We start from the raw sequence: 17,698 nt of genomic DNA, 5'->3' as shown, positions 1-17,698 counted from the left end.
GAATAATAAAAAAACACGTGTAATAGAATAGTACATTTATTAAATAATTTTGCTAAAATGCATGTAAAAACGCTGATTGGTTTGAACGTTAATATGTTCTTACAATTCAACCAAATCAGTTGAAATAACAGGCATAATTGGACTGTTTTGAAAGTTATTAATATTATGATTCATGATCACTATATGAGGAATAATGTATTTGATATTTATATCTGTTGTTTGTAATATAATAAATTAATTAAAATTAAATCTAAATTATCGTATTTGCGTGGACATGTAATTGAGGCGGCTTCAGGCGCGGATCCAGGAATTCTTTGGAGGGGGAGGGGGGGGTTCCATCCCAGTCAAAAAAAATTCTAACCCATATATTTCTTAACAAGCAAAAAAAAAAGCTATATTTCCTTCCCCAACCGCATTAAATCCAGAAAATTTCTTGACAAGCAAACGAAAAAAAAAAGGTTCCGATACGTTAAAACACCTATTTCGTGGTGGTGATGGTGGGGTCCACGTTTTCTAGGGGGGTTCCAAAGTCATTTTTTATTTACTTCAGTATATATTTTATATAACTCTCCAAATTACAAGGGGGGGGGGGGGTCCGGAACCCACCCACCCCGACCCCCTCTAGACCCGCGCATGCGCCTTATACTTTTTTTAATTATTAAAAATATAATTTTTTGAATTTTATAATCATTTTTAATAAATGACACTTAAAGATTCACAAAAACTGTTCTTTTGTTTTTTTGGGGGAAAAAAAACTAGCTTCACTGAAGGCAGTTGCTTGGATTGAAAGAAGTTTTACTTAAATGCATTAATTTTATAAGTACTAAGTTGTTTGATTACATCGAAATACTATTTTTTTTTTACAGAAATAGATTTATCTCTAGGTTGTTGGATTATATCGAAAATGTTTAACTTTCAGCTTTGTGGAAAACAGTACAATTTGGGAAAATATGAGGCCGTTTAAAAAACATCAGTTTCTGTAATTGTTCTAATTATAATTAAAACTAGCTTGAAGAATGCAATTTTGACTATATTCTTTGTCTTGAAATGAAATCCATGCAGCCACAAAGACTGATCATCAAGGTCACAAGCGGGGTTGAACATTATTATACTTCACCGGTCGTTTTAAGTTGTATCTAATTAAATTTCTCATCTGCACGTGCATCGAAAGGTTTCCTTCTAAAATTTTATTTCACGATAAGACGTTGAAGCAAAAACGAAAACAGAGTAAATGGATTTTAGACAGGACTCACATAATATAAAAAACAAAACAAAAAAAAAACAAAACAAAAAAAAAAAAAAAAAAAAAACATGTGCATGTATAAGAGAAAGAACAAGAAAAACGAATTAGAGAAAAGGTATATCTAAAAAACAATATACATGAAAGGAATGAAAAATATATATATATGTGATATCCTGTATATATTTAGAAAATGTTTATTTTGTGTGTATGTAAATATTATTATGTGTATGTGTGAATTTACCTCAGTTAAATAAATGACAAATAAAATAAATACTTATTGAAAGAAATACGAATCAGTCTGTGTTTTAACTGCTATATTTAGATCTTTCGACACGGGTGACTTGTTTTGATTTCTTATTGGTTATCTTGTTTTGTGAGTTCAATCCCGTGCTGGTTGTTTCCCGGGCGAGGCAGATTTTGAAGTTCATTCAGATTTTCTTTATTTAGTCAACTTAGAGTTTGGGTCTTTGGATTTAAGGTTTGTTTTATTAGTATTCTTGTTTATTACTTAGCATATATATTAATTTGCCTATATTTCATTTAATAACCACTCGAATACGTATGCTTGGCGTGAACGTGTATTGCGTGAGAGTGCAGTAAGTTAAAACTTTTAAATATAGTCTAATGTCATGTTGCTTAAATTACGGCTTTAATATTTGCATTTTTATCATAATTCAAATTATTATTTTCATAGTCTTAAATGAGAGAACGACAGAGTGAGCAGGATTAAATAATCTCGTTAAATTCTCATAACACCTTTATTTTAGTAATTGAGTAAAATTATTTACACTGAATATAAAATTATAAATCCTAATATATTTATTATACAGGGAAACATGCAATTATTCATCGCCTTGAAGTATTTTACGTTTTGACCTTTACACCTCATGTGAGGTAAGGGTATATGTGTGTTTATTATTTGCATGAAATTGAGTTTCATGTTATTTTCTCTGTTTATACATTTATTTCAGTTCTGGTTACTGAAAGTTATATTCGTTAATTTTTTGGTTTATAATTCATAATTTCTAAATTGGAAGTATGTAATGATTTCTTTTCATATTTTGTAAGAGTAAATATTTCCATATGGTAATATCAGTAATATTCTATTATTTCTGGATAAAGTAATTAATTATAAAGATTATGTGAAATGAAAGTTCAGTGTAATATTTTACGATCAGAGATATAATTTTAAACTGACTTGATAATATTTGTTTATGCCATGCATTGATTTTAATATTTTTGTTACAGGGTTTATTTATGTTGAATATGTAAAAAATAATTCCTCCAAAAGAACCCAAGAAATCCTTGTTATTGGGGAAAACAGGGGTTACATATAATACTTACAGGGATAATGAAAAAATAAACAATTTAATGCATGTACAATTGTTTTACATCAGAGATCAGGTGTACATGTGTAAACAGATAACTCTTGTTTTTTTTTCTATGTTTTACGTCAAGATTTAGCCCCAGGGACCAGTTTTGGTTACACGAGGTCAGAAAGTAGGATAAACGATCTTATATGTTATTCTGGAAGAAGGTGACAAATTGGGATGAAATAATTATAGATATTCTTATTTTCTCTAAAGGTAAGGAATGGATTTATTTCCTAATAAATGCTAATTAATCATAAAATTAAATAAATATAATTTTTTTTATATAATCTTATTACGAGATAACAATCTATATTTTAAAAGGGGATAAATGCCTTAATATATACATGTAGAGTAAAAAAGTATGCTTGTATAGTATTTGATCTGTAGTCCAGAAGTTAAATAAATTCAATTCAGAAACTAAATATTACTTTAAAATTTCCACATATAAACACACATACAAAATTTAAAAAAAAAATGAAATGAAATATTAAAATCGCTTAATATTCATATAGGTATACTAATATAAATTTGCAATTACGTAAAATATTAGCAATTGTTAAATGCCATTTAAAGGAGTCTTTTCATCGTATTGACCTACTTAATCTGAACAGTAAAAAATCGAATATACTGTCTTTATTAGATTATAAAGCATTGTTCAGATCATCTAGGTCTATAAAAAATCATATTCATATATGCATATTACAACTTACCTATAATAGGTTATAGAGTGTCCGCTATCTCTTTATTGTGTTGTAAAAGCTTATGCCTATCAGTACACGTTATTCATTCACACATCACATCCCAAGTGTTTTACCTGTCAAAATTGACAGACGGAGTTTCCGAGTTTACCTGTCCAATTCAAGGTTAGTCAACTTATGATGTTATTTCATGTCTCTTTACGACTCAAATGATTAAAGGTCAGTGCAGATCCAATTTATATAAAAAATGATGTATCAGTTGTGTTATATGTTACTAGACAATAACACGTGCTAGCAATGCACGAGTACCTGCAAGTATTATGAAACATGGAAAAAGAACGTACTACTCAAATTATAAGATTTCTTGAGACTCCCAGACTGGCGAAGGCGTTGAATTGGGCCATTAGAATTTCCTCATTTGACCAAATGTATCTTTTTTATCTAGCTGTTTAGATTTGGAATCAAGAAATCTAATTAACACATATCCCAATCCTGACGCATATAAACACTTGCGGAGGAGGAAAATCAGTGCTTTGATTCTAGTTTTCTTGCAAACAAAGATAAGACACAAATTCCATCGCATTTAAAGGAAAATTATGGAACATTTTTCACTTAAGTCAGGGAATATATCAAACGGAATTATATATTTTATAAATAAGTTTTGTAAAAACATTAATTGAAAGCATAAACGCTAAATGCTTGCAATAACACCAATGATATATATTTTTCATTATTTCTTTAAAATATACTACTTATAATTATTTAGTGTTAATGATGAAGCGAATATGATGCCACATATTAGAATTATCATCAGAGGTTATTCAAAAAGAACCCGGAAGTCTGATAGGAGGACCCTCGTTACATGTACATGTACACTGTAAGGCCTATAATGAAAATTTTAAGTGTGCTCTTGAAATTTCTCTAACTGAAAATGGATTCCTAAGTATTTTAATTCGCCTAAATGTGCCTTTTGTTCGTTTTGTTTTTCGTTTGTTTGTTTAACGTCTCTTGGAGAATTTTTCACTCGTATCTCGGCACTTACGGCCTCTTAGCAATGAGGGAACGTTTTCATGCCAGCACCTATTGTGACACTGGACCTCGGTTTGTTTAAGGAATAACTGTCTTATTTTTTGGATTCATGATGTGATCAATCGAGTGGCTTGCGTGATAATTTGCATAAAATTATCACGCAAGCCAATCGATTGATCATCATCATGAATCCAAAAAATAAGACAGTTATTCCTTATATTTACATGCTCCTGATTCTGCAAATTCCCGTGCTAATAGCCCCGCTTCTGTCTCTATTTGTCCCGCCCCGCACGTGATTTTTTTTTAACCGCGCCTATCGATGAACCAGTAGATTTATGTAGAAATAAAGTATTTTTACAATTTGTAATTTTATCTTGGACAAAGACATTGGAAATGTAAATATAATGTCTTATCCGAAAGACTGGTCTCTCCACATTCTGCAGTGGGATTCGAACAGGCGAGTCTTATACTCTAGAGCAAACGCTTTTACCATTGCGCCACGTGGACGATACTTTTGTTCCTAATGCATCCTGATTCCATTTTAAATGATTTACTCAAAAATGTGTACCTATCACAAGTAGTAATTCAAAAAATAAGAAGGGTAGAGGTATCAAAAAACGTTTTTACATACTTTTTTTTTTTTTTTTTTTTTACATATGCGATATACCTGATGTAACAATAATCGTATGAGCTTCCAGGGCTGATATGGATATATATCACACCCTTTGTAGATTAAACCATAAATAAATTAAAAAAAAAGTACTAGTGATAATACACATTTTTTTGTTCATATTCTCTGTAAAAAAAAATGTTAATTTATTTTTACATTTCCATCAATCGGATTTATGTAGTGAATAGGTTATAAATCCATTTATCACAGCGAACCAGTGGAATGATGCGCGCGCAACATCTGCATGTGAAAAGCATTTGCATATTCCATTCTCTCATCATTTCCCAAAGTTACACCTTTAGGGTCAATCGAAACTTCTCGGGCCTTTCCGACAAGCGGAAAAACAACCTCGAATGTGTTACGTAGGCGTCCATTTCAACCCCCCTTTTCATAAACTTTGCAATAAATGAAAGGAGGCCTCTTATCTGTAGAGTTTGGAGCTTAACTTTACTGAATGTAGAAATATCACCTAAAATATACTACAGGAGTGACCTATAACTCTGTCTTTCCAATGCTTTAATAAATAGGAAGCGACTCCATCTTGTATAAATTTTTAACATCCGGTGATGTTAATACATTCGAGGTTGTTTTTCCGACCTCTTACGGAAAGACCCGAGATGATGCGATTGCTTTAGGGTATGCTGTAAACTTTTAAGAAATTTTAAAATATTGCACAAAGACGTTGTCAAATTAAAGACTGTTGCGCATAAAGATGATGATTGACAGATTGTTCACATTAAATGTACCGTTTGTATACCCCAGCATGCTAGATCCCCAGTAGTTGTGTGCAGTTTAATATGTTGACGGTGCGACCGTTGGGGCGAGCGCAGTGTTCACTTCATTATTATGATCCTTCTCTTTATCCTCTTCAAACCGCACGAGACATTTGGAACGTCTAGACTGTGACGTCACATGACGTCGTATGTTAGCTGCATTTCCATAAACAAAGTTTAAAAAGTGCAAATATTTTAACAAAGAACGTTTAATCTACTATTTGCATGCAATATCCATTAAATTAAGGTGAGCTTATTTTGTGTGAATTTTTAGTTGTTGTCACCGCGTGAACGAAGTTAGCACCGAGAACAAGAAGCGATGCATTGTGGGTCAGAATTACTGCGGAAAAAAATTCTATTGAATGAATGTGCAGTAGTCCGAATTTTCTCTTCGCCCAGGCGTTGTCGTTAGAGCTCGCAGTGACGAGCGGCGCTTCGCGCCGCTCGCTGCGCTCGCTATTATACTAAGTATGTAATAAACATTAATATACATATCCTTTTCCATATCAGACCCTGTATCAGCCCTCGACCAGTATAAGCCCTCGGTCCTTCGGCCCTATGGCTTATATTGGTGTCTCGGGCTGATACAGGGTCTGATATGGAAAAGGTGTGTATTATTCTCTAAGATAATGAAATGTATGGAAGTTAAAAGGTTCTTTAAGTCATTTAGGTATATATCCATTACTTGAAGAAACATCGATTTAACGCAATTGTGGTAATACATTTTGCTAAACATTCATATGACTATTAGACATATTCTGTTTTTGCCTGTGTTTTTCCTTCAACTACTGCATATAAAAGCAATTTTCCGATTTCACAAGCTTTGAATGTTTAGAATTCTGACTAATTGATGGTTGTCTTTAAGGTGCTGTTGTGCCTGAATTGATCTTTTAGGATTGATCTTGTCGTTACCAAACTAATTAAAATCAGACTTCTTAGATTCACCCTGTACTGTACATGTACATGTATATTACTCTTCGTAACACAGAGTGCATGTATACGGCGCGGATCGAAGGCTGATTGTGATTAGATTGCTATCGGTACAGGAAGATTCGGAGAAAATCTTGAGATCACTTTGCTTCAGAAGCAGGATTTCACCTACATTTTCTGCATGAATGACGAGGTTAAAGTGTTTGGAGCAGGTTCATTCTTAACTAACTATATAAGCCCTATGTTGACCAAACTTGCATAAATGATATATCTAAGGATGCACCCTACTGGACTTGCTTCAGAAGCTGGATTTGACGGACAATTTTGGATGAGTGAACAGGTTAAAGTTCTTTGGAGCAGGGTCATTCCAAAGTGACTATAAGCCCTGTGATAACCAACTTTGCATTGAAGATACATTTATTGACTTTGCCTTACATAAATATAACATTCGTTGAGGTGAGCTCTGTAATCTCTGATAATCTATATGTTAAATTCGTTATAACGAATTTAATTCGTTATAGCAAATTTTCAGAATTCGTTAAAACGAATTCAAAATTTTCTTATAACGAATTAAAATCGTTTAGACGAATTTCAAAATGTGTTATAACGAATTAAATTCCTTTTAGCGAATCCAAAATTCAATAAATAATTTTCTATGGGCTCTAATTGTCGACGCTTCCGTACGTATCAGATTTTAACAACGTTACATGTAACTAAAAACTAGTGAAGCCTGTTTAGAACCTACCAAAATATTTTTTTAATTCGACATAACGAATTGTCGAATTTGTTAGAACGATTTAGATTCGTTATAACATTTTTTTTAATTCGTTATAACGAATCAAATTTGTTATATCAAATTTGTTGAATTCGTTATAAGGAATTCAAAAAGTTGTTACAACAGATTAAAATCGTTTAAACGAATTCTAAAATTTGTAATGACGAATTTATTTCGTTATAATGTTTTATTGCCTGACGCCACGTGCGTCAGGCAGTATAAGGATTAACATTTCAGGGATCCGAAACTAAGCGATCATTCTTAATGAACTAGATTTTGTGCAAGCTGATTTACATCGGAATTTGTTACCTGCATTTAAACAAATACAGTTTGCAGAAGAAAGAATCATATAACTCATGCAAAATAATGATGTGTTTAATTCCTTCAGTTCTTTTGCATGCAAATGTTTATTCTTTGCGATTCTTTGTACGGACATGTCCGTGTAGCATTTTTTCTGCGTTTCTAAACTACTGGATCAGTCCATTTGCCTTCTACGAAAGGGGGGACACAATGATTTCGCGCCAAATGTCACATGTAAATTATCTTCGCGCCTTTTTCTTGGGTTGTTCTATTGAATGGGTGTGATAACTTCTATGGAAATAAATAAAGTTTATTCTTTTAACATGATTCTTAAGCTCCAGATTTTTTATTAACAGTAAATTTTATCTCATTTTATAAGAGAACACATTGTACATGGACAGGCAACACTAAAGCAGGGACCTAATATATACTAGTTAGTATACAGGTCCCCGACTACAGCAATGGATTTGCTGATTATTCTTACTATTTATCCTATAAGTGGACTAGTCTAATCATAAACAAACTCCCTCCACCCAGTAAATTGGACATCCCTTCTTGATTCAGTCTGTTTTCCACCTAGCCTTTCTTTCAATATTACTTTTATTAATAATGTACGTTACAAGGTTAGGTTTTTTAAAAAAAAAAGCTTAGAAAGTCAGCGAGTAGCATATTATTTCATGCTTTGTGATGAACAAGGGTTTCCTTTTAATACAATGACAAGAGTGTAGGTCAGTACCCGTAGAGGAATGGGCTTCACTCCCGTAAAGTTCTAAGTAAAGAATCGGCAAAATGAAGAAGACATCATGATCTGTACTGGTTTTCATTTCTTAAAAAAGGACGTTACTGTAAATATGAGAAAGGTCCTGAAATCGATTGAAAAGAAAAACTAAACAATTTCAAAACTGTATATAAAGATGTATTTTAAACTCATTTATAATACATGTACATGTATATGGTAAGACCGTCATCGCGTGAGTTTTGTCCGGGGGGGGGGGGTGTTTTTAGTATCATTCTTGTTTTGCGCTAGCTATAAAATTTACAGGTCATTTACTTTGATTTCTAGAGCAGCATTGAAGCATTTTTGTCTCAAACACTTCAATACAACTTTCCCAGTTAAAACTTACTTCGTCGTCGAGAACGACGGAAACAGACGAGTCTATAAATAAACGCCGTCTCATCAATTTATCACTGACCAGGGAGTGTGCATGAAGAAGTGCGCCCTCTAGTAAGAGAGTACATGTAATATGAATTTCTTTAAAACGAATCATCTAACTATTTTCCTCAGAATTATCAATGGCGGATCCAGGAATTTTATAACGGGAGAGCGCAATAGAAGGCAGGGGGTCGGGGGGGGGGGTATTGAAACCCCAGTGGGTCCGGGGCAAAGCCCTGATGGGGTTTCGGGGGCAAAGCCCCCGGAAGCTGACGAATTCTTACAAATAAGGTGTTTTTTCCTTGATTTTAAGATAATAAACATATAAGTTCTACATACAAACAATTCAAACGGCCGGGGGGGGGGGGGGCGTACGCCCGGCGCGCCGGTGCTGGATCCGCCTTTGAATTTTAATCTACGCTAGCGCAGTTGCAGTTTCATCCCAACGTAACTAGTCAGCCCGTGGGCTAACTAATAAATGACCAAACAGTGACATGTCTTAGATATTCGTTAATCTGTAGTATTTGGTTATGACATTTGAGAAAGTCAATTGTACATCTTGTGTAATGAAGTATCGCAACTATTTCGCTCCTTGATGACGGAAACGTTTAGCACCTCTCTTGCATATACGTTCCATAGATATTGATTGATTAGTCAGGCAAGCTTTTTGTAAAGCTAATACTTGTAACGAATTAAAGTCGTTTAACCAAATTCGTCAATTAGGGCCTATAGAAAAATACTTATGAATTCGATATAACGAATTGTCGAATTCGTTTAAACGAATTTAATTATTTGCATGTATAACAAATTTAAAAAAAAGATCGTTTAAACGAATTAAATTCGTTATAACAATTTTTGAATTTCGTTTAACGAATTCAGCAAATCTGTAATAAAATATTTAATTCGATATAACGAATTTAAAAAAAAATATGTTTTAACGAATTAAATTCGTTTTAATAAATTTGACAATTCGTTATATTTAATTCAAAATTATTTTTTGATAGTTCCTATATGGGCAGTTTTTTTTAATTTGACCCCTCAAAATCGACGTAATTCGGATGCAAACTTTTGCCACTTTTAATTTATCACTATTTACATGCAGTTGTGTCAAAATATAAAGATATATAACTAGACTCGAAATTTACAGGTTGAAAAGTTATTTGAAAAAGAAATGCATTTAAAGAAAAATATTACCTCCCCTCAATCCCCCCAAAAAGAGTCTGTACAATTTATTTATTTATTTATTTATTTATCATGCCAAGTCGGTAAATTAAAGTCGTGCATCTTGACTTTGACCTTGATACACCATTATAATACATGTGTATTATACAAATGATCAAACGAATAAACACACACACACACAGAGAGAGAGAGAGAGAGAGAGAGAGATTTCATATCGTCAAAGAGTGATGCTTCTAGATCCAGATTGTATATCATATTGTTGTAGAACAATGCTTATGTGTAGGTTTGTTTCGCAAGCAAAATAATTTTTACAATCCCCTAGTCTTAAATTATACATGTATACCATACTTCCTTTTGCTAAATATAAATTTCATTCAAAATGTCTTCCAGTGGCCAGGTTTTTACGCACTCTTCTTATGGTTTGTATCATATCTGCCAAAGTGAAGGAGATCGATAATATGTGGGCCATTTTAGCGTACTGCAGCAGACTGGAAAAGATAATTATTTAACCATGGCAAATGTAAGTTTTGATTTTATTCTATGCCTTTTACAAAATAGTGCTGCTGTTGGTTTTACATTGAGGGAAAAGAAAGTGATTTACAATTATATACTTACAATTCTAAGTATCGATGGCCAATGTTGAATATTTCAACGATAATTTATGAATATCTTGGACGAAATTCAATATTTTGACACAGGGCATTGTGTATCAACTTCTCATGAATTTCTAATCTATGTATCAAAATTGCTTAATATACCTTAATTTCAATTTATTGAAACAAAAGATAAATGTAGACTTCTGTATATTAAGGTGGTCATCTAAAAGGGAGTATAATAATTTTTTTTTACAGTCAAATCATCATTCGTTTAGTACAGTCTATACCTGTTGACAAATATCCAATTTAGCAACGTACTATCTGACCCCATTAAACAGATTTGTTTGTATACAAGCCTTTAAAACTTCTATGCATTATAATATAAAACGAAAGTAGAACGAATTGTTGATATAAACAATCGTCCATAGACTTTCATACAAAACGAAGATCTCTCGCCGTAGCCAGGAAAAATATATCGAGCACTATATTTTAAAAATGGAATTAAAGTGGCACCTTGGCTTTCGAACTACAATATATTAATAGCGAAGATAAAGAACAGTGATTAATATCATAAATCCTGTACACAAAGCGAATTGTGAACGGGTCGAAAAAAAAGAGGTGGGATCAGGTGCCTAGGAGGAGAAATCATCTCCATTTGACAGGCCAAACCTGTCATGAGCCTTATACGTATGTATTTGATCAGGGTATAAGGCATATTTCGCAGTCAGATTTAGAATAAAATCAATTACTTAACAAATGGTATGAATCATGTCAGACCAAAAAAAGACCCAATGGTATTTACAAACAAGGTTTATTATAATGACCCTAGAATTTGCAAAAAGATGGACATTAAACGGGGTTGTTGATATCCTTGTAACATCAACTTATTTGTAAATAGTTTGCCTCGGTTTATAAACTGTTCGTACTCGAAGCACGCTCTTGAGTACACACCATATGAAGGTGATGTTGGAATATTACTATATAAACAAGAGGCCCATGAGCCACAACACTCACTTGAGTTACTTTAGCCTTACTGTTCTTAAGAGATTTTCCAATGTAAAAAGACATATATTCCTTGGAAAAATTGTGACCCCATATTATATGGCCCCAAACTCTTGTAGGTCTCTGAATACTCACATCATCGGGATGCCTCAATATCAATATGATAAACATGGCGTTGCAATAGCAATAGTTATTTCCATTCATATGTAGACAAATATTCCAGTGAGCTTGAAATAAAAGATACCACAGAGTCTGACCCATCTGTTTCATATGTGGATTTTTTTTACTAGAAAAGACGTTACTGGTAATCTAACAACAAAGCTTTATGATAAACGTGATGGCTTTAACTTTTCAATCGTCAGCTTCCCTTACTTATGCAGCAATATACCCTTATCACCTACATATGGGGTGTCTCAGTTGATTCGATACTCAAGAGCATACTCTACGTATGAACAATTTCTAAATCAAGATAAGTTATTGATAAAAATCAATTTTGATGAAACAAGAATATCAACAGTCTCGTTTAAAGTCATCATTTCGTAAGTTCTATGGTCGATACAATGACCTTGTCAGCAAGTACAATCTATCATTAAGTCATATGCTGAATGACGCTTTTCATACTTATTGCTAGTACATTATTTACACACTGAATTTTCTACAGATTTTTCCGTTATTTCCCGATCATGACAAGGAGCACACGGCGGTTGTGACCGGTCGGCAGGGATGCTCACTCCTCAATGGTACCTGATCCTACCTCTGATTTTTTTAGGGGGCCGTGTTTGCTCTGCTCACAATTTGTATTGTTTTAATGGACTTTGAGCTTGAATACTTTTTGCCATATTTCATTCTACATTATGTTTAGAAGCTTCCATATGAGTTTTAATAGCTTTAGTCAGTGGTTCTTGAATAAAAGATTTTTAAGGATTCTTCTTATATATTTCATCATAAAACTTCGATCCCCTATTGCGGCACCCACCTTACCCCCTGGGGTCATGATGTGAACAAATAAGAGAATCTAACATATTTGCATATGTTAACATGCGGGATAAATATGTAGACATGCGACTTATTTATGTTAAAATGCGAGATAATTATGTAGACATGCAACTTATTTATGTCAACATGCAAGATAATTATGCAGACATGCATTTTTTTATGTCAATATGCAAGATAATTATGTTGTCATGCGAGTTAATTATGTCAGCGTGCGAGATATTTATGTTGATATGCAACTTATAATCCTGCATGTTGACATAAATATCTTGCGTGTTAAAATATAAATCGCATGTTGATATAAATAAGTCGCATGTTGACATAAATAAGTTGCATGTTAACATAATTATCTTGCATGTTGACATAAATAAGTCGCATGTCTACATTATTATGTTGCATGTTAACGTAAATAAATCGCATGTTGATATAAATATCTTGCATGTTAGCAAAATTATCTTGCATGTTAACATAAACAAGCATTCTGAGTATTGCATTCGCAATACTAGTCCCCTACCGGCAAGTGTAATCTGGTTCCCGTTAAGAATTGAAAATGCCATAATTCCGTCAAAAATCAATGAAGCGGGACGAAATGCAAACTTGATCTATAACTAATGAAGGTAAAGTCACATACCAAAAATCAGCTCAATATCTAAAAGTGTTTAGAAGAAAATTGCGGAAAACCCTGAAAAATTGAGGAGGTCGTAATCCTGCCAAAAATCAGTGAAGCGGAACGAAATGCAAACTTGCTCTGTAACTCATCAAGATACACTCACATACCAAAAATCAGCTCAATATCTGCAAGCGTTTAGGAAAAAAGTGCGGAAAACCAAGTGGGACAGACTGACAGACAGACAGAGGGACAGACGGACAGACAGACAGACAGACGGACGGACAGACTCAGAGGAAACCTATAGTCCCCTCCGGTTTCACCGGTAGGGGACTAATAATCGCATACCAATATAGTTATTTTGCATGTATGATGTCAGATACTGGCGTTAGTGAATAAATTTACCCGTATTAAAATTAATTTCTCTAATAAGATTGGTCATTTGCATGTCAACATAATATTCTTGCATGTAGACATAATTATCTTGCATGTTGACATATTTTTCTTGCATGTTGACATAATTTAAGTTGCATGTAGGGGGCAGTAATATGCCACCATAGTCATATAATTTGTCAGTCTAGATACGTGTATTATGAATATGGAAATGAATATGAAGTTTTGGCTACAAATCACAAAACAGTTACACGTACTTGTAAATAATAAAGGAACAAATGTATGTATTACTTAGAATTACAAGAAACACCATGAAAGAAATATTTCTCTCAAGGGATAAGGGCGCACTTCCGCTTTGGAAGTTAATTACGTGTATAAAGAAAACATATTTTTTTTACCATGTAACTGTAAAATAATTGCATCTCAAATTAAATACACTCAAGAGTTCCTTAGAAGTAATAACATATTATTATGGATTAAAGATGAAGCAGTTAGTGTATAGTAAACACAGTAGTAAGTTGCATCATGAGTGGTGCGCATATGGTTACATTTGCCAGATGCTTCAAATGGATTATTATTCATTAACGTAACTTACATAGAACATGACAGCATTTTTTATTTCTTTTCGAATCTGTGTACAAAAGTTATACCTTTTATATACTTTTTATACATAACTCTTGCTTTTGGTAACGATACCACCTTCGTTACAATAGTTGCACTGTATATTAACCAAATTTCTTCATGTGTATGGTGTATAATTTAATTTTTTCATGAATACTAGTTTGATTTGATTAATTTTCTTCTATAATAACAACCATTTAAGCATCAGCACAGCCCGCCTGCTTATAACCTTCATACAGAAAATATCAATTTTTAGATCAGCTCAACATTTCTACAACTTAAGAAAGACCTTCAAATTAGAAAGTACAGCTGTGTTAACAAATCTATACATTATTTGATTCTGAGAGTGTACACATTAAATACTCTTGCTTTACAATGCCCTGGGTTCAATTAATCCAATTGAAATTTCTTTGTCATACATTTAACAATTCTTAGAGTTGCCTATCTATATCAAAATACATGTTAGGTTATGTATTCCAAAATATCTAATAACATGAAGCTTTTGTCTTTTAGGGAGAAAGTCATAGGAAATATCCTCTTATGAGAAGTGCTTCATTTGATCCCTCTGACTTACAAAGACCCCCGTCTATTCATTCTATTCGTAGCCACAAGCTTTTACAATCATTGTCCCTCCCCGGTACTGATCCAGCGAGCACAATCACCGAGGAGGATAATATTAGCTTTGAATCAAATCAAGACAAATATACAGCGGGCAGATCAGACTGTTCACAAGATAATTTTATCACTATTTCGAAAGATCCAGAGAAAGATTTCAAAGAGAGTCCAGCTGAGCCATTCCTCCGAAACAACGAGAGCAAACTTCTGAATGAGGACCAAGAATCGGATGCATCTGAAGAAGCATCAGACGACATATCTGAAGAAGGAGGGTGTATAGAATGTGTTAAAGCAATCCCAGTATTTCTGGCCAATGAAATAGAAAAGGGTGACCATATCGTTTTTGCTGGGGCATTGTATGACCATCATGGAATTGTTGTTGAGAAGTTTAAAGAAAACGAAAGAAAATTTGGGATAGTAGAAGCGACAAACACTATATCGAAGGCGGCTGCAGGAATTGTATTCGGAGGAAAAGCAAAAATTGTTAATACAATAAAAGTTTTCAATTTTGAAACCGACAACATCCGCATTGTAGAATATCGAAATCCCAAATTTTCCAAACCAGAAATTGTTAGTCGTGCTATGAAGTTTTTGAGTACAGCATCCAAGGCCAAGAAGTTTAAGTACCATCTGTTTGCAAATAATTGTGAGCATTTCGCTACCTACTGCGTCACCGGAAAAAGATTCAGTGTTCAAGTTCGGAAAGTTAGGATGATAGCAAAGATGTTCTTTTCTAGTGGTTTTCGGGGGATCAGTGATGAAAAACTCCGAAATGAAAAAGAATTTGAATGTCAAATTATATGTCAACAATGCTTTGAAGTCAATAAAAAGCTTCTTAGTGCCAGTGTTACTCCTATAAAGCAAAGCGATGACGTCAATTTTGGTGACATCATCAGATACAGTTACTGGAACCTCTGGCATGACGCAGTTGTTCTCAAAATTTCCAAGAAAGAGAAGAAATATCTTATTTGTGAAATTGCTCATTATTGTTTTCATGGCCCCTTTTCTCATAGAGAAATTATTAGAGAAGAATTAAAAGTTAGCTTTAATGGCGAGTTCAGTGTTGTACACTATGATCCACCACTGTATGATGTATATGACCCCGACACCGTAGTCGAACGAGCAAAGGATAGAATTGGAGAGAAACTCTTTGTGCACTTTTCCAACGATTCTAGTCACTTTGCTCGCTGGTGTAAGCTCAAGCTAACCAAATCATCAGAGGCTGACGTCCCAACATTTTACTGTGACCGAGATGTTTAAGTCAGAAAAAAAAAACATGCTTGAAAATGATCTTGATCATATGTGTAATTTACTCAGAAGAACAGTAAATTGCAGACGCATCTATGACATGAAAATAGTTTCGAATTTTAAATCATATTATGACAACATTCATACGAAATTGTGCAAGATGACTCAGTAGTTTATTATCTACTTGTGTTCTCATATTACTACATTTTGTAAAATTGTGAATGTTTATTATACGACTTATCTACAGTTCTTTCTATTTTTCAAATGTACATGTAACTTCAGTATGAAGATCAAGGATATAAAATGATTAAATCTGTAATTTTTCACACACCTCAGCAAATTCAAGAATCACACTCAGCTCTGCAAAAAATTTGAAGATTATTCAGGATGCAGGTTTCTTTGTTCAAGTAACGAAGTACTGAAATGAGTACTGTACTTCATTTATTCAATTGGAAAATAATCCTTTTCCAATATTTTCCATTTTTTTTAAAACAAATTCCTTAGTATATCATAATCATTAAATGTAAGTACTTTCTCTTAAGAAAGACCTTTTAAAAAGAATTGTCTCATCCAAAGATATAAAAAGAAGAGGCCCATGGGCTACATCGCTCACCTGAGCACACTGGCTAGGAAAAAGCAGAAATATGTTCAGTATATTGAAAAGTTTTAAGGGGGGGGGGGGCAAACTTTAATTTACACACCTCAGGATGCTTCTATATCAATATTACTAATCATGGCTTTGCTGTTCTTAAACAGAAGAATTTTAAAGATTTTTTTCCTAGGTATTCCTATGTAAAACTTTGATTGGTCATTGTGGCCCCACTCTACCTACCGTAAATTTGAACAAATTTGAATCTACACTACCTTTGGATGCTCCTCTAATGATATGACTAATCATGGCTTTGCTGTTCTTGAGCAGCAGATTTTTTCAAGATGATTCCTATATATTCTTATGCAAAATTAAACTTTGACCCTCTGTTGTGTCCAAACCCCTGGTGGGGTCTTGATTTGCACAAACTTGATTCTACAATACCTAAGGTTGCTTCTGTATATATATGACTAATAATGGCTTAGTTTTCTTAAAAAGAAGATTTCAAAGATATTTCCTATGTAACGTGTATGATCAGATTCTTACAATAAATATATAGGTTTTCCTTTTACTTTGTCTGAGTTAATGATTGGACAGCTATGTCTGAGGATATATCACATAGTACTTAAATTTTCTCTTTTCATCTAGAGATGGGGACTGGGTAAGGTGCTACTTGCACCGTGTTTCTCCTCTAGGTTCCCATTGATAGATAAGAACCAGTTGTCTCAATCTTCTTCAGATTTACTACACCCAGAACTTATGTACTTAACAAAGATTGAAATCTATGGAGCAATTTTTAAAAAATAAAAATTCAAATAATAAGAATATCAATAAATACAGTAGTGAAAAAATGCACTAAAACACATTAGAAATAGAATGACAATTGAAAATGATTTTTTTTACCAGGT

The 17,698-nt window shown here is 33.3% G+C and overlaps 1 protein-coding gene across 1 annotated transcript; it reads left to right on the top strand.

Annotated features, from left to right (window-relative positions):
• Nucleotides 1-10,520: 10,520 nt before the first annotated feature.
• On the top strand, nucleotides 10,521-16,492 carry LOC133188992 (uncharacterized). The gene is made up of 2 exons (XM_061324446.1): nucleotides 10,521-10,646; nucleotides 14,852-16,492. The coding sequence occupies exons 1-2, from the start codon at nucleotides 10,638-10,640 to the stop codon at nucleotides 16,211-16,213; spliced, it is 1,371 nt and encodes a 456-aa protein (XP_061180430.1). The 5' UTR covers nucleotides 10,521-10,637; the 3' UTR covers nucleotides 16,214-16,492.
• The last annotated feature ends 1,206 nt before the right edge of the window (nucleotides 16,493-17,698 follow it).

The sequence above is a fragment of the Saccostrea echinata genome, unplaced genomic scaffold, assembly GCF_033153115.1.
Source record: "Saccostrea echinata isolate AGI-Se365-2 ecotype Australia unplaced genomic scaffold, CSIRO_AGI_Sech_v1 ptg000016l, whole genome shotgun sequence".
Taxonomy (NCBI): Eukaryota; Metazoa; Mollusca; class Bivalvia; order Ostreida; family Ostreidae; genus Saccostrea; species Saccostrea echinata.
The sequence above is the reverse complement of the archived record's forward strand: the minus strand, read 5'-3'. Positions and strand labels throughout refer to the sequence as shown.